This window comes from Erpetoichthys calabaricus, chromosome 17 (assembly GCF_900747795.2).
Source record: "Erpetoichthys calabaricus chromosome 17, fErpCal1.3, whole genome shotgun sequence".
In the NCBI taxonomy this organism is placed as follows: Eukaryota; Metazoa; Chordata; class Cladistia; order Polypteriformes; family Polypteridae; genus Erpetoichthys; species Erpetoichthys calabaricus.
In genome coordinates, this window is record NC_041410.2 from 27241680 (window position 1) to 27264583 (window position 22904).

The 22904-nt window shown below is 39.0% G+C and overlaps 1 protein-coding gene across 1 annotated transcript in view; it reads right to left on the reverse strand.

Moving 5' to 3' along the window:
- LOC114668178 (alpha-tectorin-like) overlaps positions 1-22904 on the reverse strand; it is a 108485-nt gene that overhangs the window by 17639 nt on the left and 67942 nt on the right. The window contains exons 9-17 of the mRNA XM_051920781.1: positions 21812-22401; positions 16833-17397; positions 15169-15767; positions 14501-15059; positions 12630-12826; positions 11003-11395; positions 6961-7247; positions 5399-5664; positions 2642-2761 (exon numbers count right to left, since the gene is read on the reverse strand). Coding sequence (XP_051776741.1) covers positions 2642-2761; positions 5399-5664; positions 6961-7247; positions 11003-11395; positions 12630-12826; positions 14501-15059; positions 15169-15767; positions 16833-17397; positions 21812-22401 — 3576 coding nt within the window. The remainder of the gene's footprint in view (positions 1-2641; positions 2762-5398; positions 5665-6960; positions 7248-11002; positions 11396-12629; positions 12827-14500; positions 15060-15168; positions 15768-16832; positions 17398-21811; positions 22402-22904) is intronic.

A 22904-nucleotide genomic window follows, 5' to 3' on the forward strand; every position in this document is an offset into this window, starting at 1 on the left:
GCATTCTTTCAGCAAATAGCTCTAAAACAGCCCTAAAATACATTTTAAAATAAACGGCAGACATATCGTTATAAGTGTCCTGATCATGCTACTCAAGAACTGTATCTGAAAATAATTTTAAAATTTGAAACAAATGGGGTAGGGGAGTAAATTAAAAGTCATAACAAACAACACTTTATATGGCACCTGATAGGGCGTCCATCTTAAAATAGAAACAACTGTGTGTGGTGTCAGTTTGACAAGTTAAAGAAAGACGGCATAAAGGAAAACTCAACATACTAATTTTGTATAGTATATGGTGCTCAGCCAACATTATTTGTAGGGAGAGTCGAAAAACATTTTTAATAAGAAAGGAAGATAACATTCTTGATACAATGGTCTTTAATGAGGACTAGCTCAAACCACAGTAATCAATATCAAAATATCCACGTAAAGATCTCAAATTACTCGTGTCACATAATCCAAATATTAGGTAGCCAGTCATATGCTGAAAACATCCAAATATGTATTTTTGCAAAGATATTATTAAATAATGTCTTCTTTTGGGTAAAGCACACACAGATGAGTTCATGTTGTGACTTGAAGACCCGTCTTCATCCTCGTTCATTCACCACGAGCCCTGCTCACTCATTGGCTACCTTGACACTTCACATGCTCTTCAACTATTGTATAGTAATTCTGGGCTCTTTTATGAACAATTTATGAAACTGTACTTATGAACTGACCTTCTGCTTGTTGATGCATCTCAGATAAGTACACAAATTAGGCAGCTTTCCCCCTTGTAGTGCTTTCAGTTGCTTTACTTTTAACTTTTAATCTCTGATGATACACATTTCTCAGACCATTATTATCAAGTGAACTGGTGGTAGGATTCTTTGACCAATGAATGGAGTCGGGAGAGGTCTTCAGTTCAAAAGCATAATCTTGTTGGAGTGTACTCCACTGTTGTGCACAATGGCTGGTCTATTAAACCCAATCAAATTGATACTTCAGTCACTTCGGTTGATTATCTGTCTCAGGTTAATGACTGGCTCAGTAGTAATTACCTGCAGTTGAATTCAGGAAAGACTGAAGTACTAATTGTTGCTCCTCCTGAATTCCATTCTGAGATTATCTTAAAATTACCTTCTGTCTGTCTTGCTATTATGTCGAGTCTATGTAACATTGGGGTTATCTTGGACCAGTCCCTGATGCTAGATTCATATGTAAGATCTGTCAGCTGTTTGTGTTTCTTTCATTTAAGAAATCTTTCTAAACTAAGAACTGCTGTTTCAAAGTAAGAATTGGAGATGCTTGTTCATTCTTTTGTTTCCTCACGACTTGATTACTGTAATGCTCTTTGTACGGGTCTGAGTAAGTCCTCTCTCTCACGTCTTCAGTTAGTCCAAAATGCAGCCGCCAGTGCTGATCATATCATTTCCATTCTGCACACACTGCACTGGCTTCCAGTGTTTTATAGATTTCATGTTAAAATTTTGTGACTTACTTACAGAGTCTTGCATGGACATGATCCTGAGTGCTGCACTTGCTTGCTCCGTCGTTATACAGCTTGTCGGGCTCTTAGATCTGGGCAACAGGGCCTTTTAGTTGTCCCACTCACTTGGCTAAAAACCCGTGGGGATTGTGCTTTTCGGTCCGTGGCACCAAGACAATGGAATAGCCTGCCTTATGTTCTGTGCATAGCTGAGTCTGTTGATTCTTTTAAAAACAACTGAAAACATTTCTTTTTAACAGGCTTTTAATCAGTGCTGAGTAATTCCTGTTTGTTTTTTATTTCATTGGTCATTTTTATGTGTTGTTTTATTTGTTGTACTTTATATTGTATTGCTGTTCAGCGCTCTGTGACCGTTGTCTGTGAATGTTGCTATATAAATAAACTACTACTACTACTACTACTATTGTATCAGAAATACCTGTAATGGCAAGTCGCACACGAGCGAGATGGAAGCATTGATGCAGCATATTAGGTAAGGACACAAGTGGCACAATCACTAACAGACCCTCTCCTTTTGTCTAAGCCCAATAAACAAAGCCCACTAATATCACTTCCGATGTGGCCCTGAAGTACCTGATTCACTCACCTAGCAGGCTACTTAAAGAAGAGCATCCATATAAATGAAAGAAGATCTGCAAAAGAAGGCATCTTTAGAAGCCTGAACAGAGAGGCACTAAAAGATGTATAATGCCCATGATTACTGGACTGACACTTTTCTTTCTATTAAACGGGGTACTGGCAGGTCCCCAACACTTTATTCTATCCCTGTTTTATATTTCACATTACAGGCAGTATAACTAAATCCAAGAAATTTGGATTCTGTGACGCAAGTGAGCTGAGATTTCTTCATGGATGTTTTGATAATGTCTATTGTTTTTCAATACAGGTCTCCATTCATTTCCACCGCATTAGGAATTTTGTTGCGAAAACATAATATTAAAACATTTTCTCAGCCATCACTGCAAATAATGTTAAGTTAGCAACAGATTAAAAAAATATCAAAATATCATTTTTGTGTTGAATATTTCTTTAAATGAATATTGCTGCTCGTTTTTGAAGAGGCTAGTATGTACCAATGTTGTTTGTTTTAAGATTCATTAACAAAAAAATTACAAAATATTTCCCCAACAGATGAAAAAGACTCACCGTACTCATTTTCGCTCAAAGTGACATCATGAAAATAGCAGAAGCAGCCAAACACTCCATCTCTCTCTCCGCACCATTCCTTTTCTGTGCAGTGTAGCTGTTCACAAGGATCTGACTCATCTAAAAACAAAGAAAATACGATTCTTTAAGTGAACGGCAACATCTCATTTTATACAGTACAAGAGTGTAATAGGACACATCACTGTGCTTGAGGATTATTATAAGAAAAGGAACTTATATTTATGTTTATATTTATATTTATTTTTTATAGTTATATATATTACTAGCCTGGGGTCCTAGACTCTATTGAAATCATCAGAAAAAAATTGAAATGTAGAAATGTCAGGTAATTGAAAGGAACCACTCTGGGCATCTCACTCCTAGGAGGTTTCATTTTGCCGATGTGCTCACATTTCTTGTGCATTAGCGGCTAAGCAACTTTGACTTTCTTTGGAGGTTTCGTTGTGCCGACGTGCTCACCTCGTTTGTGTATTAGGGGCGGGAGGAAAACTAAAAGGCATACCGTATTGCCAATGTGCTCACCTCGCTTGTGTATTAGCAGCTAAACGAGTGACTTTCTTCGGAGGTTTAGTTTTGCTGACATGCTGGCCTCGCTTGTGTATCCTTGCTGGTGGAGCACTTACCCTGACTCCACCTCTTACTTCCGGGTCAGACAGACACACACACATTCACACGTAGACATTTAAATATAAGATTATGTAAATATTTTAAAAATTATTATATTATCTGTCTTTGACAGATAACGTGTCTAGTAATTCATATAAAATGTCACTTTTCCATTGAGTCATGGAACTCAAATTTGTATAATTAAGTTATGGAAGATCCATCAACATGATAGCAAAGCTGATTGCAAAATCAAAGTAAATTTGTGGATATTTAATGCAGTCCAATTTGGTGACACTCTAAGCAGTGTCATTAGAGGATTATAAATAATTATAAATCTAACATATAAGCCAATATCTTAACTCGGTTTTAATTCATGGTTGGAATCCAGTCCCTGATATATGCTGAATTATTGTTAATTTGTTGAGGTGTGTAACCTTTGGTAGTTAGAGGACTGAAGATAAATAGGAAGAAGGAAGAATATATGGAAATTATTAAAGTATCAGGATTCAGAAGTTAACCTGCAGGAAGAGCTCATGAAAAGAATGGATAAATTTAAATAGCTACAATCAGTGGTAGCCATCCATCCATCCATCCATTTTCGAACCCGCTGAATCCGAACACAGGGTCACGGGGGTCTGCTGGAGCCAATCCCAGCCAACACAGGGCACAAGGCAGGAACCAATCCTGGGCAGCAGTGGTAGCCCAAGATGGAAAATTAGATGCAGAAATAACCCATAGAATGAAGTGTAAATATGACAATTGGAAGAAGGTATCAGGAGTGTTGTGTCATCGAAGAATTAAAGCGAAGGTTAATAGATAAGGTTTTTAAGACAGTGGTAAGACCGGCAAAGGTGTATGGAGCTGAGAAGTGGGCAGTAAAGGGAGCACAGGAGAAGAAATTAGATGTGGTCGAAATGGGAACATGGAGGGGGATGAGTGGAGTTGTCCTCACAGGTGGTGAGGTGGTAGTGCTGCTGCTTTGCAGTAAGGAGACTGTAGAAGATTGTGGGTTCCCTTCCCTTTTCTCCCTGTGTGGATAGCGCTTTGAGTACTGAGAAAAGTGCTATATAAATGTAATGAATTATTATTATTATTATTAAAAAGGATAGAATTAGAAACGAGACAAACAGAGGTACAAAACAATTTGGGGAGATATCCAAGAAAGTACAGGAATGTAGGTTGAAGTGGTATGGACTTGTGATGAGGAGACACAATGAATATGTGGGTAAAAGATTAATGGGAATGGAAGTACAGGGGAACAAAAATTGAGGGAAGCAAAAGCAAAGATGGATGTATAAAGTAAAAGACAATCTGAAGAAAAAGGGTCTGACTGGGGAGCAGGTGCACGAATGGGCCATTTGGAGAAGGCTGATCAGGTACATTTTGATGGAGAGAAAAAAGAAGAAGAAGAAGAGGTTTGTACTATGGACAGATGTTTTGCACAGACTAAAGGAAAATGTATATTATGAATGCATTAATTCCATTCCTTCTGATTGTTGCTCATTTAAAAAACTCCCAATGTATTGCTAAGCAAAGATCTCAGCAAGATGTGCGCAACACACAAAGTTACGAGCTAACGAAAGAGGACTTTCTGCAAATCACAAAAACGTAAGGATGGATCACTTCTATCCTTGTGTTAAATTTTAAACTCTCAAAAAATCTTCTGGAATGCTGTCTTGTAAAGTCAAAGGTTCTAAGAAGGCTCGACTGCCATGAGTAAAACCAGTTACAAGGTAAAACCTACACTTCTGTATATAAAAAATATCATCCAGAATGTTGTCTTTGCTTTTTTCAGTCATATTGCTTAATTATAAGTTCAAAAAAGAATCTAATATGGCATGGCTCAGTAACACAAAAGGAAGTGTTGCTGCTTCACAATAATTGAGCTAGTGTGCCTTCTATTGGTGGTCTTTATATTCTCTTCATCTTTTTAGGGTTTCCTGTGAGTCGTATGTCATCTGGTCATTAAGAATCGCTGAGATAACTCAATGTCACTATCATTCACACTTAGTTCAGGGCAAGACCCTGTCGTATGCTTGCCTAGGCTCCTGATATTCTTGACTAGGTTTAGAGAATTCGGAATAAGAATCAATGATTAAATGCAGTTGGCTCTGAGAAATGAATACTTACAGCAGTCCACAAAAGGTTGCCAAGCAGGAATCTGCAGTCCCTGAATGTTGCATGCTGCCTCATATGATGCCACAGCCGAGCAAATCATCCTGTTATAATTGCTGTACATGCACAAGTCGTATAGACAGGCATCAAAGTAATTCTGAGGGTTCACAAAAGATTGGCACACTGCAAAAGGTCCTGTTGAGTTTGTGATTATACTGCAGAGGCTTTCATATTCTGCCTGGTTGTCGCATGTGAAGGATGTATCATTTTGCTCCTGGCAACTGAGAAAATATAAATAGCTTTTCATTTACCATTCTTATTAAAAGAAATCAAAGAACAAAATCAAGTTTAAAGTAAAATGCAGCAAGCTAAAGTTAAACCCCTAAATGCATGAATGTTTGGAGGTTTGCTTAGGTGAAGTGCTTCTTAGACTATGTTCAAGTAGAAATGCTTTTCAGTCTTCATTAATATGGCCACCACTTAATTGATAGCTTTATTCATGATGCAAGCATGTGTGCTGTGTACACTGACATGGAGGATACTTGTGAACTTGAACATTATTGTAAGAGCCAATCTTGGAAAGTTAAAGCTTTGAGTTAAACTCACATTAGTATTTGCTTAATTTGAATAGAATATCATTTTCTTTCATAGTCATAGACAATGGTATAGCCTTTAATCCCCTGTAAGTTAATAAGAGATAGAACTTTCTTGCTATAACTATAACTAAGATACAGCGTGTTAATTGAGTCAGTAGTTGCTTAGAACAGGTCTCAGTGGCAGCAGGGCCTGAAAGACACATTTACAGCATATAAATGGGATAGGCATACAGTTTCCTGACTGTTTAGAAATGGTTCAACTGTAAGCAAACTTAAAGAAATGAAACAAGATTCATAAACTTTAAACAGAACTTCTCATAAAGAAGAACTTCTAAAAACGAAGATATTTTGTCTGTGGAATCATTTTGATGCATCAAGCTTTTGCTGAATCCCATTTGCAAACTAGAGCTAATTTTGGGTAAACACAGCTACAATTATGAAGATTTAGATGAGAACAGGAAATTCAGCCTAACAAGGTCATCACTCTTATCCACTTAATTTTCCCAAACTAATATCAAGTCAAGTTTGCTCCACAAGACAAAATGCAAAGAAGATCAAATTAAATAGCACAAGAGAAAACTAAAAAGAGGTGTAGAAAAGCCCACCTGACCTCATGTTCTCTCTGATTTGATACTAGTTGGATGCCAATAAGTACAGAATAGGTTGTTCCATTTATACCCATAAGAACATAAGAACAATTTTGATGAGAACATAATATTTAGCCCAGGATAGTCCTAATCAGTCTATCTTCACCTGACTCCATTCAGGCCAGATTTGAAGGTGTCCAGAGTAGTACTACTCTATGTACCACACTATTCAATTACTTCATCCATGTCTCTATAGTTCTCTAAATGAAGACAAATTTCCATATCTTTGAATGTGTAGGTAGCATGTGAAGTTAGTAATCAAAAGTCAGCTGTGAGATACTAGATTACAGTTTCAAAAAGTTAATACACAGTTGATGTTCCAAGGATTTCTTACCCTTGCTGACTGATATCTGACTTCCAGGCTGTTCCAAATTCAAAATCGGATGATGTTTGCTCTCCAGTGGGAAGCACCCTGTCATCCGTTGGGTCTCCATTGAAGTTTCCACACATACCTTCCAAAATATTCATATACTGCTGGCCAACTCTGACAAGAAGATTTCCAGAGCCATCAAAGCGAACCTCCATATTCTTGGAAGTGTTTACCACTACAAAGCGGTTGTCCAAAAATGCTGTAGCAAAGGAGCTGATAACAGCAGGAATTGATGTGGGAATTCCATTTATCTTAAAAACAAGAAAGTAAACAATGAAACATAAATTTTAAAATAGCGTAAATACAGTTGTATTCAAAATAATAGCAGTGTGTTTAAAAAAGATAGATAGATAGATAGATAGATAGATAGATAGATAGATAGATAGATAGATAGATAGATAGATAGATAGATAGATAGATAGATAGATAGATAGATAGATAGATAGATAGATAGATAGATAGATAGATAGATAGATAGATAGATAGATAGATACTTTATTAATCCCAATGGGAAATTCACATTTTCCAGCAGCAGCATACTGATACAATAAATAATATTGAATTAAAGAATGATAATAATGCAGATGAAAAAAAGACAATAACTTTGTATAATGTTAAATGTTAACGTTTACCCTCCCAGGTGGAATTGAAGAGTCGCATAGTGTGGGGGAGGAACGATCTCCTCAATCTGTCAGTGGAGCAGGACAGTGACAGCAGTCTGTCGCTGAAGCTGCTCTTCTGTCTGGAGATGATACTATTTAGTGGATGCAGTGGATTCTCCATAATTGATAGGAGCCTGCTGAGCGCCCTTCGCTCTGCCACAGATGTTAAACTGTCCAGCTCCATGCCAACAATAGAGCCTGCCTTCCTCACTAGTTTGTCCAGGCGTGAGGCGTCTTTCCTCTTAATGCTGCCTCCCCAGCACACCACTGCGTAGAAGAGGGCGCTTGCCACAACTGTCTGATAGAACATCTGCAGCATCTTATTGCAGATGTTGAAAGGACACCAGCCTTCTAAGGAAGTATAGTCGGCTCTGTCCTTTCTTGCACAGCGCATCAGTATTGGCAGTCCAGTCTAATTTATCATCCAGCTGCACTCCCAGATATTTATAGGTGTGCACCATCTGCACACAGTCACTTTTGATGATCACGGGGTCCATGAGGGGTCTGGGCCTCCTAAAATCCATCACCAGCTCCTTGGTTTTGCTGGTGTTCAGTTGTAGGTGGTTTGAGTCGCACCATTTAACAAAGTCATTGATTAGGTCCCTGTACTCATCCTCCAGCCCATTCCTGATGCAGCCCACGATAGCAGTGTCATCAGCAAACTTTTGCACATGGCAGGACTCCGAGTTGTATTGGAAGTCCGATGTATATAGGCTGAACAGGACCGGAGAAAGTACAGTCCCTTGTGGCGCTCCTGTGTTGCTGACCACAATGTCAGACGTGCAGTTCCCAAGATGCACATACTGAGGTCTGTCTTTAAGATAGTGAAAAAGTGAATAAAGCTCAAAATCCTTATAACAGCTTTTATTTCCATACATGCAGTTGTATTGGGAACACTGCACATTCTATTCCAAATGAAAACATGAAGAAAAAATGATCAAATGTGTGTTATTCCTTTACAGAAAGTGAAAAAAGGGATTATTAGGCTGTTCAAAAAACTAACAGTGTGGAGTTCAATTAGTGAGGTCATTCATTCTGTGAAAAATTAGGTGTCAATTATGTTTTAGGTTATCTTGCCTTCCTTTCTGAAAATTGATTAAAATGCGTCACTCCAGAAACTGTTCAGAAGAACAGCGTACTTTGATTAAAAAGTTAACTGGAGATGGGAAAACATATAAAAAGTGCAGAAAATGATAGGCTGCTCAGCTAAAATGATTACAGATGTTTTAAAATGAAAAACCAAAACCTGAAAAACATGGAAGAAAATGGAAAACTACCATTCGAATGGATCGAAGAATAGCCAAAATGGCAAAGACTCAGCCAATGATCAGCTCCAGGAAGATTAAAGAAGGTCTAAAGGTAACTGTGAGTATTGTTAAAATTAGAAGATGCCTATGTGAAGCCAAGCTTACCGCAAGAAGCCCCCGCAAAGTCCCATTGTCGTAAAAAGACATGTGCTGAAGAGGTTACAATTTGCCAAAGAACACATTGACTGGCCTAATAAGAAATGGTGCAACAAGATTGTTCTTTTTGGGTCTTGGGGCCAAAGAAAACCCCCAAACACTGAATTCAAGCAAGAGTACACAGTGAAGACAGTGAAGCATGGTGGCGCAATCATCATGATATGAGAATGCTTCTCATACTATGGTGTCGAGCCTATTTATGACATACCAGGGATCATGGATCAGTTTGAAAACCTCTAAATACTTGAAGACGTCATGTTGCTTTATGCCGAAGAGGAAAATACCTTGAAAAGGGTGTTTCAAGAAGACAACGACCCCAAACACACCAGTAAATGAGCAACATTTTGTTTCCAGACCAACAAGATTGATGTTATGGAGTGGCCAGCACAATCCTTGGACCTTAATCCAATAGAAACTTGTGGGTGACATCAGAAATGCTGTTTCTGAGGCAAAACCAAGAAATGCAGAAGAACTGTGGAAAGTAGTCCAGTCATCCTGGCCTAGAATACCTGTTCACAGGTACCAGAATTTGGTCGACTCATTGATACACAGATGTGCAGCAGTTCTCAGAAACAGTGATTATATAAATAAATATTAGTTCAAAGGAAAGCAAAATTTTGAAACATTTTTCAGTTTATATAGTGAATGTTTGAGTTTGTAAAGAAGAATGTGGACACTTCTATTTTTTGAACAGCCTAATATTCCCTTTTTTGTCACGTTCTGTAAAGGAATAACGCAAATTTGATAAATTTTTCTTCATGCTTTGATTTGGAATAGAATGTGCAGTGTTCACAATGCATTTCCATGTATGGAAATAAAACCTATTACATGGATTTTGAGCTTAATTCACTTTTGTTAAACACACTGTTATTATTTTGAACACAACTGTATATCCTGGGATGTGAAACTAATTTAATCTTATTTTGACAGTGGCAGTGTTGTCCCACAGCGTTTCTCTGCCCTCTGTATTTGTGTACCTACTCATTTACACATTTAGTCGATCAACCTGCTTATTTCAAAAAGATGTGAAATTTTTGGGTATGTTGTGATGTTTATATAAAACATAATGTTAATCAAATAATGTGAAGAAAATATATAGTTACATTGGACCTCCGAGTAAGCCTCAGGTCTTCAGGCATGCATTGACTGAAGTCTGTGAGCTGCACCATTTACAGTTTGTCATGCATGTGCATCAGAGGGTCACCATCTGGGTTCCTCTCGGGTATGCAATACCACCACAGGGGTACTGTTGGTAACTGTGTCATCTTCGTTTGCCTCCACAGTGCTAAGAAACTGCCTAGTGAGGGCAACTGACTGCACCCCTTCAATTCCAATTCCATTCTAGTGATAAATGACTTTCTCTTTGTACCTACAATATTATTTCAATATACAGATATAATTATATTTCAATTTTAGCTGAAATGTAAGAGTGAATAGTTGTTGGAATTTTCATCACTCTAATTTGCTAAAAATGTATGCATGTATGACATTTCTTCACATGTATGCTTTAAAGGTTTTAACAGTGGATCTGATGTGTTAGGTAAAGAAAGGAAGAAACGAAGATTAGACAGAGAGAGCTCGGATTACAATCTATATACTTCAAAATTCAGTTTCTTATGATTAGATTAGATTAGGTTAGATTAGGCAAACTTTATTAATCCCATGGGGAAAATTCAGATATTGTCTGCATCTTCTTACTATGAGCTGTCAGGTGATTTACTTGGGTTTGCAGAAATACTGTATAATTTGAACCCATGACTCACAGATCTCTGGTCCGATAGTTTAATCATTCTAACCCACTGTTTGTCTCATGGTCCTTGAAATCATTTTGAGTATTTATTTCAGCACTTACGAAGTGTAAATTAAGTTCCTCATACTCACTTGCACAAAGTTGTTTGGCCCGATGCTAATGTAAACGTTCTCCATTTCATTAGACAGCCATATGTTCACTGCAGAAACAAATGAAACCAAAGCGCTGCCCCGGTTCCTGTTCTCCGCCACCACTCTGAAGGTGAAATTGGATGAGTTGCCGGATGTCCTTGAGATCTCATAAGCACAGGTTCCCTGAAAGTTGACAACTTGTCCATCAAATGTGAAGTAGTGAGGGTCTCCCATTACGGTGCACGTGGACATCTGATCATAGCACCCTCTCTGCCCATTTCGCACGGTGCACTGCTGATTGGTGTTACAGCTGACTGCTACACATTCAAAGTTACCATTAACTGTGCACTGGCACTTCTGGCTGCAGTCAGGGGCCCATCTGAGCTCATCAATCTGAAAGAGAAAGGGTTTATGGTGAGCAGTGTTTACAGTATAAAATTTGCATGTTTCTACTCTTAAGATGCATTAAAATAATTGTTTAACTGCCAACAGTTTAAAATGTTATGTTTTTCTTTGGTTTTCAAAATATTTTGACACACAAAAAAATCCCTTGTTCTAATTATCCATCTGTTTTCCAAATCCACTTATCCTGAGCAGGGTCAGAGGCAAGCTGGAGTCTATCTCAGAAAGCATCAGACACAATCCTTGGACAGGACAATCTGAGGGTGACACATACAGAGACACAGACAGGGCAATTGAACAATGCCAATTCACCTAAAATACCAAGTCTGTGGGGGTAAACTAGAACACACTTACAGAGAGAACATGCAAACATCACACAGAGACCAACTGAGACATAAACTCTGGTCTCCTTGTTGTGAGGCAGCAGCATCACCACTGTGCCTCCATGTCAATCTTCTTTTAGTCAATGTTGTTTTAAATGTATTTGCATGTAATGAAGAATGTGATGATGTAAGGTTAAAGCAACATAAAGCTAATAGATACATTGAACATAATGTTCATTACCTTGAGTTTTCAATTCATGTGGTCATGTTCACGATACATTACTTTTTCTAAGCCTATGATCAAAATCTCTGCTTAATACAAAAACTGAATGCTTAGCTTATCACATTGGAAGGACCGGGGAAGGGAGCATGGCCAGAGCATTACTTCTCCTGGAGTGCTAGGTGGCAGCCCTCCTCGGTTGTATCGGTGCCTCGTACTCCTGCAGGGGTCTGTGGGAGTTGGAGTTTGATACAGCCCCTGTTGGGATCCGTGGGCGCCGCCAGGGGGTGCTGCAGCTGCTGCTGAGCCCTCCTCGACAGTTCTTCCTCCACTCCTGCTGGAAATGCATCAACAAGCTGTAAAAAAGGAGCCAGCAGACACTACTCTGGGAGCCAGAGTCGGGTGGGAGTAGATGAAGCTTGTCCGGAGGAGTGGAGGAGGAAAAAGAGAAAGAGAAAACAAAGAAGAAAAGAGTTTGTGCTGTGCTTGTTGACTGTGTTGTGCTTGTGGGAAATGGGGGAGGCGTTTCCCACAAGGGAAAATGAAAAAATAAAAGCCATGTGTGCCGTGAGCTTGAGTCCTGCATCTATCTGTGTTGGGTCTGGGCAGTGGTGCACCCTCTAATAGCTTGTAAATCCCATACTCTAAGCAAATAAAGCTGAATTAAGTTTTTTATTATTACCATGTAATAAACCCCATCATAAAGGCAGCCACACTGTTCTATGGGAACACACTGACTCCCACTGCGCTGGTAGTTTTCATCACAGAAGCATCCCTCTGAACAAGTCTGGTCACAGTAGGAAAAGATTGACGGTGAACATGTCTGGTCACATTCAGTTCCACACAGCTCATAGTGACTGTTTTCAGGGCACTCCATCTCTACAAAAAAGAAGAACTGTATCACATAGAGTAATTATATTTTTTCTTTTTAGGTAAACAGTCATATCAAAACCACACCTCAAAAGCTATTTGTTGTGTTCATAAGAATTACTTATGAATGAGCTTTTGGAAATCACTTCAGCTTTTATGTGTCCAATGCCTCCTGACACATTGGTTCGAGGAAAAGAAATGTGATATACCGTTCATCTCGTCTTGATGTCTAGCTATGCAAGATGTTGACTTTTTTGACACTCCAGACTTGAAAACCCTCTATTTTAGATTATTCTTGGATAATATTTTGTGCAGAAAATTACACTCTTCTGATAAACAGGAAACCAATAGGTGCCTTTGGCAAAAATAATCAGGTGGTCTTAAAGTTGTGAATGCTACATCAACCAACCTCAGAGGTTCACCCCCCTTTGGGATTCGAAGTGTCAAAGGTTTTCACAAAACTTTCAAAAAATGGGGATCGACAATATAAGGATGTGGAGTATTGTTTTATGCTATTTCGGAGTTGCTGATCAAGAATATAAAATTTTCGATATTGGATTGTTTACCGCTGGTACTAGCCCTCTAAGATCCACTTCCAGAAGGGTAAAAATGGCAAATTTCAAAAATAAGCTTACAGGGTATCCATTTTAGACTATTTCAAGGTCAGTGAATATGAAGACAATGTAATTTTTGATTTTTGATCCCTTACTAGGGATCAAGCCCTCTATGGACCTCAAACAGAGGGCGAAAAATGACAAATGTCTATTATAATTGAGAATGACACAAAAAAATAAAAACAAGCCAGCAACTAATACCAAAATATTAGTCAAAATGCCAAAGTCAAAAAATGAAAAGGTGAAGTTCTGGATTAACTGAACATCTTCTCCTTAACTATATGTAGAGACCCACTATCAAGCACCCATATCTAAAGATCATCTTCAGGGCTCCGAAGAGGTAAGCAATTCCACCCCAAGCAGAGAGGGGGCACTCTCACTAACCCAATCTCTTTCTATATACAGGTACTTTCATTTTCTTATCAGATTAATGTTGGAGGAAAGTTACATTTATTTACTTTATTGTTTTATATTTAACCACAATGCCATTTTGTTTTTAAGAGAGTACACCATTTTGAGCACCTTTTGCTATGACCTGATGATTGTTGGCTGGGGGTTGTGTCCCAGAAGTTGCAGCATGCAGTGACATTGAAGAGATGGCATTTGTTCCACCACCATGTTCAAAACTCTGTATACATTTGTTGATAATTCTAGAAATGTTTTTCAAGAGCTTAATTTTGAATTCTTGGTTATAAACTTTTTGCCGTCCTTTTTTGACTTTGACTTTTGATACCCACTTTGACTTTTTTGTGTTTGTGGTTTTCTCCCCTGCTTCGTTCAATGATGAAACGTTTCATCTCCTGATCCATCCTTTTCCTGCAGTCTGCCTCGGTCATTTGAGTTCCGTCCTTAACTAATGTTATTTAGACAGTGTTGGACCTGAAAACCTAGTAATGACCAGCAGTAGCACCTGTCCTACAAATAGTCGCGTTGCTTTTCACCCAGGCATCAGAAGTTATTTTTTAAGCTCATCAGCTTGGCCATGTGTCAATTTTACCACCGAGCTAAAACTGCAAGAAGAAGAGTTCAGTCTTACAGGATAAAAGTAATAAAATAAATAATAACTTACGGCATACAGTCCCATTGCGCCATGGTAAAACTCTGGCATTTGCTACCTGGCAGGCTCCACTGTAGCTCAGAATGGCTTGGCAAAACATCTCAGAATTTTGTCCAGATGAACAGAGATCATAGACACAATTGTTTATGTAGAGCTGTGGATCAACAACTTGTTGACAAATTCTAAAAGGACCATTGGGGTCTGCCATCATGCCACAGTAGTTTGGAGAGCGGTAGAGACTTTCATCAGGGCACATTTGGCTGTAATCACAGTTATTACAACAGCTTTCATTGGTCTGAATCTGCCAATCTGAAGCAAATTGGAGGATATCAGAAGCCAGAATCCCGGAGCGGGTAATGAAGTCATCATAAGGCTGTCCATTAAAGTTGCCACATAAACCACAAGTGGCTCCTCTATACCTTGATGGAAGTGTAATTGTTACAACACTGTAGCCATCATATGTTACTGTTAGACCAAAATCTGTTTGCAGTGTAGAGTAGGAACCACTTTGGTACAGCATGATCTGTCCATTCCCTAGGTATGCTGGGACATTTGTATTTATATCATCAACCTAAGCAAATTTAAAACAAAATTAAAAGGAGTTGTTAAGATCTGCACAAAAACTTAATCAGCATTGTGTTTTAAGCTCTATAAGAGATAAATGTAAAAAATACATTTACCTGTACCATATAGTTATAGTCTCCTGAGAAATGTATCATCTGTCCATAGACGTACACAAACACTTCAGATGTGATGGATGCATAGCTGTCATACCATCTTCTGTTCTTACCCTCAACTCTGAAACTCTCCAGGCTGAGTGATTCATTGCACAACTGGGCTAAGACATATCTACAAGTCCCTTGAAAATCATACGCATTTCCATCAAAAGTATAGTAATGAGGGTCTCCTGCTGCAATACATAAACCTTGATAATTCGGTTGACACCCGTATACTCCATTCGTGATTTCACATGACTCTTGTGGACCACAAGAAGCACTGAAACACTGGACGACTCCAGTGTTTCCATCACAAGTACAGCTGGTTTGGCAGCCTGCACCCTGCCAAAAGCTCTCCCCAGGTGAGTAATATTGTCCTTGATAGAAACAGCCACACTCAGTGGGCAGCACACAGCGTGGACCACTCAAGATATACCCGTTGTCGCAAATGCACCCTTCTTCACAGGGAGTTTGACATGGGAAAGGAAAAGAGAGGCTGGGGCAAGTGGCTGGGCAGGAGGAGCCACACAGTTCATAGTGGCTATTTGGTGGACAGGTCAAATCTGCAAATAGAAAAAGAGAAGAAATAAAAAGAATTGCAATATGGGAAACAAATGAACGTTACAACAGGGAAAAATCTGCTCAAAGCTGGAGCTCATTAGCACCACACACAAGACAGGAATCAGTCCTGTGCACACAAGCGTAAACTCCCACCACACCAGAATTAAATAACCTCACGGCAGAGATACATATAGCTTGTTCAAGTTGATTAAACATCCATCACATTGAAATGCATAGGCTGCATTGTTACGCTGCTACTTTCTTAAGCATTTCAACCATTTTGGATATTGTGTATGGCTGGTGTTTTACAGGAAAGCTTTTCAAAAATTTCAATTGTGTTGTGTTTAGTTGATAATATCACATTACTGAAAGTGATCTCTCTAAAAGTTTAAAGTTATCTAACTGTACATTTCTTCCTTAGTATTAAAAGGAGTATTCCATAATGCTGGTCTATCATAGGTTAGAAAAGTATAAGACACAAAATCTATACTATGTGGGGCTGGTTGCAAGGCTCAGAATAATAAGAATTTCCTTATATACTAAACACACACACACACACATATACTTTATATGTAGCAATGGAAGGATGGGGTAAAGGAGCTGCTAACGTTTGTGCAAAATTATCTGTCATTCTATCTAGTTTGGTATCATCTGCAAAAATTATCAGTTTATTTTTTATAATTCTGTTCAGAGTAACTGCCCCAGCACTGATTCCTGAGGGACATCTTTTTTAACTGAACCTAATTTTGAAAACATTCCTCTCACTGTATCTCTTTGTGTTTGACATTTAAGCCAATTTTGCACTCATCTAAATGCTGCACCTTAAATTCCCACTTATTTTCATTTAATTATTAACCATATGTGATACCTTATCTAGCGTTTTCTGAAATGACAGATAATGACAGAGAGATTTAGTCAAAAAGTTGTGGTAAAATATAAAATATTAACTTAATTACCTATTTCATTTATTTATTTTTTGATAATTAAAATTTTGAAAATTACGGCTTTGGTTGCCACTGATTCTCTTTGACATACACTTCTATATTAAAGAACACTTGGATACCAACCGCAGCTTGTCAAGTTCCTCCACTCTGATATGGCAACACCCATCCGCTGGCACTCCTTTGCATAATTTCGAATCACCTCACAAAGGACTGTTGTACTTCCCTGCAAATGGCACATGTCACTGACACAGTTTGTAATGTACTCAAGAGGATTTATCACACTGTGGCATGCCTGGAATGGCCCACTGGGAAGAGATATGATTCCACAGTACTGATCTGATGAGTAAACTTCATCTCCCTCCTGAGTACAGTTAAGTAAAGAATGTCTGTTCTCCACGCAGTTGTCGGACAAACTTCCATCCCTCCAGCTGTCACCAAAGGTCTGAGCATCACTCACTAAGAGTCCATCAGGTGTCTGAAATTCATCCGTTACGTCAAAGTTAAAGTTTCCACAGATGCCGACAAGTGCTCCTGAATAAGTACTTGGTACCGTCACAGTGAGGAGATGAGGCCAGTCAACCCGTATTGTGACACCAAAATCAGTCTGAATTGTAACTTGTGAAATGCCAGTGAAGAACACTTGGATTCTGTCTGAGTTATAAGGCAGACTTACATATTGCCCATTGACCTAAAAAAAGAAGTCAGGGAAATTAGCAATTTTGAAGTAATCACACGTGTTTGTGAAAAGAAGTCATAATCATAAGAAGATCTGAGAAGAAGTAAGTTGCAGCAAATTATTGCATTTTCCCCTCACCCATCAATTTCTACAATTCCATTCAGTGATGGACACAGTCTCATAAATATAGCACCTGACAGGCCAGATCTATTAGTTTGACACTTTGAAATACGTTGACTGTAATAATGCATAGAATTACAAGGTAAGATAAGTAATTGATGGATAAATACAGCAACAAAAGTGTCATTTGGGATCAGACAAATCCCAATCAGAAGTATAAAATTCTCCCACCATTCTTTTGTAACATTAATTGGAAAAGCTGCAGGCAGTTAAGAAAGTTCCTTCCTTATAACACCAGTACATACCTTCTGATATTGTTTAGTATATAAAGGTGAATGCGTGATTGTGCGTTTATTTGTCTGGTATGCAAATCCATTGCAGTCCATCGAACTGACATCTACCCAGTTTTTCATAAATTCTCTATTTGAACACGGGAAGACCACAGGCTGTGTTTTAATCAGAACTGAAATGTACCTAGGAGCCATTTTTGGGATTTAGCACAAATATTCAACGTTGTTCCCCAAGGTTAGTTTAGTCAATGAAATTTTGGCTTAGCGCTTGGTATCCCTGCTAGCATAAGTATAAACTTGGCCTGCAAGTAAATGTTTAGGAGCAATTAGGCCGAAAATATTATTTATTGTTTCTACAATTTTGAATACATAAAATGATAATGAAACATGTGGACCTCCAGTCCTACAGGTTGTTCATATGGAGCAAGCTCAACTGTCCCATTCTGGTAATAAAGTCTTTTGTTTTCAACATGAAAACAACACACTTCACAAGGATCACAGTGGTGATGTAACTGTTCAAAGGAGCACTTGCCATGTGTTTCTGTCTAGTTCACATTTCTGTATTGTGTATCTTGTATGAAGTCCTATTACAGAAATCCTCTTCACAATGGATAATAAATAAACACAACACTCACAGCTGATTATGAACTCTAAACACGTATGTATCATGTCCTGGGGATTATCAATATATGGGCTTGCAAGGACTGATCATTTCTATTACAATCAACACTTCCTACCACTTGTAAGATGTTGGCACTCTGTGTTTTTTGTCACATCAGCAGCTTCTGCATCTCAAATTGCTGCTGCTCTTTTCCTTTCTGCTATGGCACCTTCTTAAGCAGTTAACCATAAGAAAATTGCAACTTCCAATAACTTTGCAGAGGTTGCCACTACCCCAAGTTTTTGCTTCACCAGTGTGAATCACGTCATAAGCTTTCAATTAAGGCCAAGATCAGTACTAGCCCCAGTGGTCCACAAGTAATTGCATAACAGACAGACACAATACTAAGTATCCACATTAATAAAAGGACAATTGTCTCTGTGTCTGGGTACCTGTCTGGTTGCTATGTCTCTATTTGGTATGGTATTCATAAAAGCAGTTATAATGTTTGTAAAGTGAAATCAGTTGGAATTAAAATACAATGCATTTTATTACTAAATGCTTTACAAAATAGATGGTGTACTTCAGTCGTTAATGGTGAATACCCCAAGGTCTATGTTGATTCCTTAGATTTCAGCCCAGGTGGCACCCAAAAGCAAGAGGTGGACTCGGAAAGGGAAACCCGGGTCTCCTAACAGCACAGAGCGAAAGTCCATTCACTCATGTTCAGCAGAGGGCTTCATTGCATGGAGGCAGAGGAAAACACCCACCTCGGCTGGGTGTAAGGTGAAGCAGGGCTTCCCGTCCTGTTTTCATGCTCGCAGGGCATGGGTGATGCTGTCATAACTGTTGGAATCAGGGCCATGTCTGGAGGTGCTGTCTGTTTAAAATGGCAGTAGACGCCGGGAGATGGAGTTGATGCACCACCACCCCATACTTGTCTTGTTTTGTTGCAGGGAGAAGCTGTGGACCCCCTGTCCTGGAGAAAGACAGCCATCGCAGGATGGGCCGTTTTGCCCCACAAGGTCTCAGCTGAGGGAAGGGCAGTGTAGTGTGCAGCCAGGGCTCTTGCCCAGGGGGAGCAAGCATGGTCAAAGCATTACCTCCCCCGTGACGCTAGATGGTAACCCCCCTGGGTTGCAGCGGTGTTTCAGACTCCCGCAGGGCTTCATGGGAGTTGGAGTGTGGTGCAGCCCTGTTGGGATCTGCAGGCGCCGTCAGGGGGTGCTGCAGAAGGAGCTGCTCAGACCTTATGGGCAGTTCTTCCACCACACCAGGATGTGCTGCCAGAAATGAGTAATCAAGCACCTGGAGCGTTATAAAAGGAGCCAGCAGCCACTACTCGGGAAGCCAGAGTCAGGAGGAGGCACGACGAAGCTTGACCCGAGGAGTGAAGGTGGAGAAGGAAAAGAGTAAAAGAAGGGATTAATTGTTTGTGCTGTGCTTGCGCCGGGACTGTGTTATACTTGTGCGGAACGGTGAAGGTGTTTCCCATAACAGAAAAAGAAAATAAAATCAAGAGTGTACATTGAACTTGTGTCCCACACGTGTCTGCGTTGGGTTCAGCTGGCGGTGCCAGCATGGTGGGCCACAATATATATATATATATATATATATATATATATATATATATATATATATATATATATATATATATATATATATATATAGACAGAGAGAGAGAGGGAGATTTATGTAGATATATAAATATATGTAGATTTATTTACACATACTGCCACTAGGTGACACATCCAATGGTAAGGACTGAAACTAAAGGTGAAAAAAAATCCTCTTGACATATGTGAGAGAAAGACCTCTGGGTAAGAAAAGAAAATCCCTAATATCTGGACTGTGATATTGGGATAAAAAGACAGCATCCAAAAAGTGCATTCTCGTGTGGATTGTGTTGGGGAGATTTTTTGCAGACAGCATTTAAAGGACAGAAAGCATTTGTGCTTATTCAGTGGACATTGGCAAAACAAATATTTCTAAATTTTAGAAGGTCCTTTAAAACTCCCCTGGACAAACCTCAGACATTTACAGGTGGCACAAGGAACAACACTTCGACAGTCTTACAACAACAATTTATTTTTTGTGTAGCCCAAATTCACAATAGCAGTGCTACAATGGGCTTTAAGAGGCCCTGTTGGTTGACTCCCCAGCCTTAACTCCCTAAGAAGACAACGAAAAAACTCAAAAAAAAAACAATTTAAAAAATAGAAGAAATCTCGGGAAAGGCATTTCAGAGAGAGATCCCTTTCCAGGTAGGTTGGGCATGCAATGGGTGTCAAAAAATAGGGTTAATACAATGCACAAAACAGAACACAAGTAATCCTCTTCACAAATTTAAGGGGCGGAGTGGTGGCTCTGAGGCTAAGGATCTGTGCTGGTATCCAGAAGGTTGCCGGTTCAAATCCCTGTCACTGCCAAAAGAGATCCTACTCTGCTGGGCCCTTGAGCAAGACCCTTAACCTGAAATTGCTCCAGGGGCGCTGTACAATGGCTGACCCTGCACTCTGACCCCAAGGGGTATGCGAAAACTAACAAATTCCTAATACAAGAAATTATATAAAGCGAAATAAAGAACAAAAAAAAATAAAATAAATCTAGATGTCCGATCTATCATTGCAACCTCAGAAATACAATATAATAGTACAATAGTAATAGAACACAACTGTCTAGTCTTAAAATTCCAATGTCCAAAAGCCATCTTTTTAAAGGCAGAGTCATACGTGTAGTCTAAAAATTATCATAATATTTGACAAACCCTTCTCTGCAGTGGAATTTGCTAAGTGACAGTACGGTCATTGCTCCTCTTGCTATCACTACTACATTCTCCTGAATGGGGACTTTGTTTTTTCTTTACAAAATTACAAGCTTCTGTTTACTGGCAGGTCATATTAATTGAGTAGATGAAGGGAGGTTCCCCTAGTATCCTTTATCAATGTTCATAAACTCAGTTGTGAAGTTTGTGGAATTACAGAACATCCGTACAACTTTAATCATACAGCAGTCGACCATACAGCATTTAAAGTTGAGGACTGTATTATTTTGCTCAGTTTTTGAAAATTGTCAATGGCTGTTTAGGGTTTCTTCCAAAACTGATAAGGTAAATTAAATCATGCTATGTATTGTACTAATCATATATGCACATTCAAGCCATACTATAATCAAAGTCAAGCAGCACTATCCACATGTATAAGGAACAACTACTATTTTGACACACTTGATCACTGGCATTTAATTTTGTGAACTGAATTTTAGTGACAGTTCTTGCTGATTTTCCTTTGAATTTAATTCAGCAGTGACTATTACTATTGTTTTAATCATCAAAATCTATTTCAGTGTTCTAGTTACCTGGTATTTTTGAATGTGATGGATGTTTTTGGACTCATAAATGAAGAAAGCCCCTCACCTGAGCAGTGATGATGTCTCCTGTTGCTATAGTAACCAGAGTAGCATAGGCTTCAAGGTGAAGCAGACTGGTAAAACTGGACCCGCTATCACCTGTTGGCACCTTCTGTACTGATACTACAAAGTTTGGCAGCGTGGTCATGTTGCGCAGTTTGACTAGAATGAGTTGGCATCCTGCAGCGTATTCTAAGTTGAGCCCATCAAATGTTCTGTAACGCAGAGAGCCCTCTATCCAGCATGTTCCATAGGCCTGTGGGTAACAAGCACGAACACCAGCTTCGAGTCTGCACTCCTCCTGAGCTCCACAGCTATTCTGGACACACTGCATTGTTGATTGAGAGCACATGCAGGATCTGCCACAGTCTTCATCTAAGATAACTTGAGCTCCTTCAGCGTAGTAACGGCCTTCAAATGTACAGCCACATTGGTATAAGGGAACACAGTCACCAACACTAAGGACATACCCTGGATTACAAATACATGACTCCATACATGGTGAGGTGCAGTGAGAGGGGGCACTTGGGTCTGTGCAGGTAGCTGGACAAGCTGTCCCACACTCCTCATAGTGACTGTTTGGAGGACAGGACATCTCTGGAAGACAAAATGGAACAAGTCGATTACTGACACTCTTATATTACAAACCGAAATACCAACAAATCATGACTAACAGGAATTGACTATTCACAGAGACGTGAACACCAACAAACTCATGCATTCAGACACTGGACTTGGCCGTGAAATGAGACATTAACATTTAAAGTGTAACTACATTTCTTAAATCTAACTATGGCATTTCTAAGCCCACTTTAATTATTGGAAATAGAAGGCCTACGTTAAAAAAGGAAAAATGAGATGAAGGTTATTCTCATTCTGGATTATGCAGCACAAGTAAAAATAATTTTTTTCTCAGACATTTTAATATTGTTTGTTTAGCACTTGTCCTCATAGCAGCCTATTGTGTCAGAAACTTTGTTGTCTCTGTTCTCCATTAAAAACATTTTTCTCGGCCATTACTACAAACATCATAGGGTCAACAAAAATTTTTTTGGGTGGACTTTTCTTTTAAAACTTTTAAAATTTGAACATACTTAAGA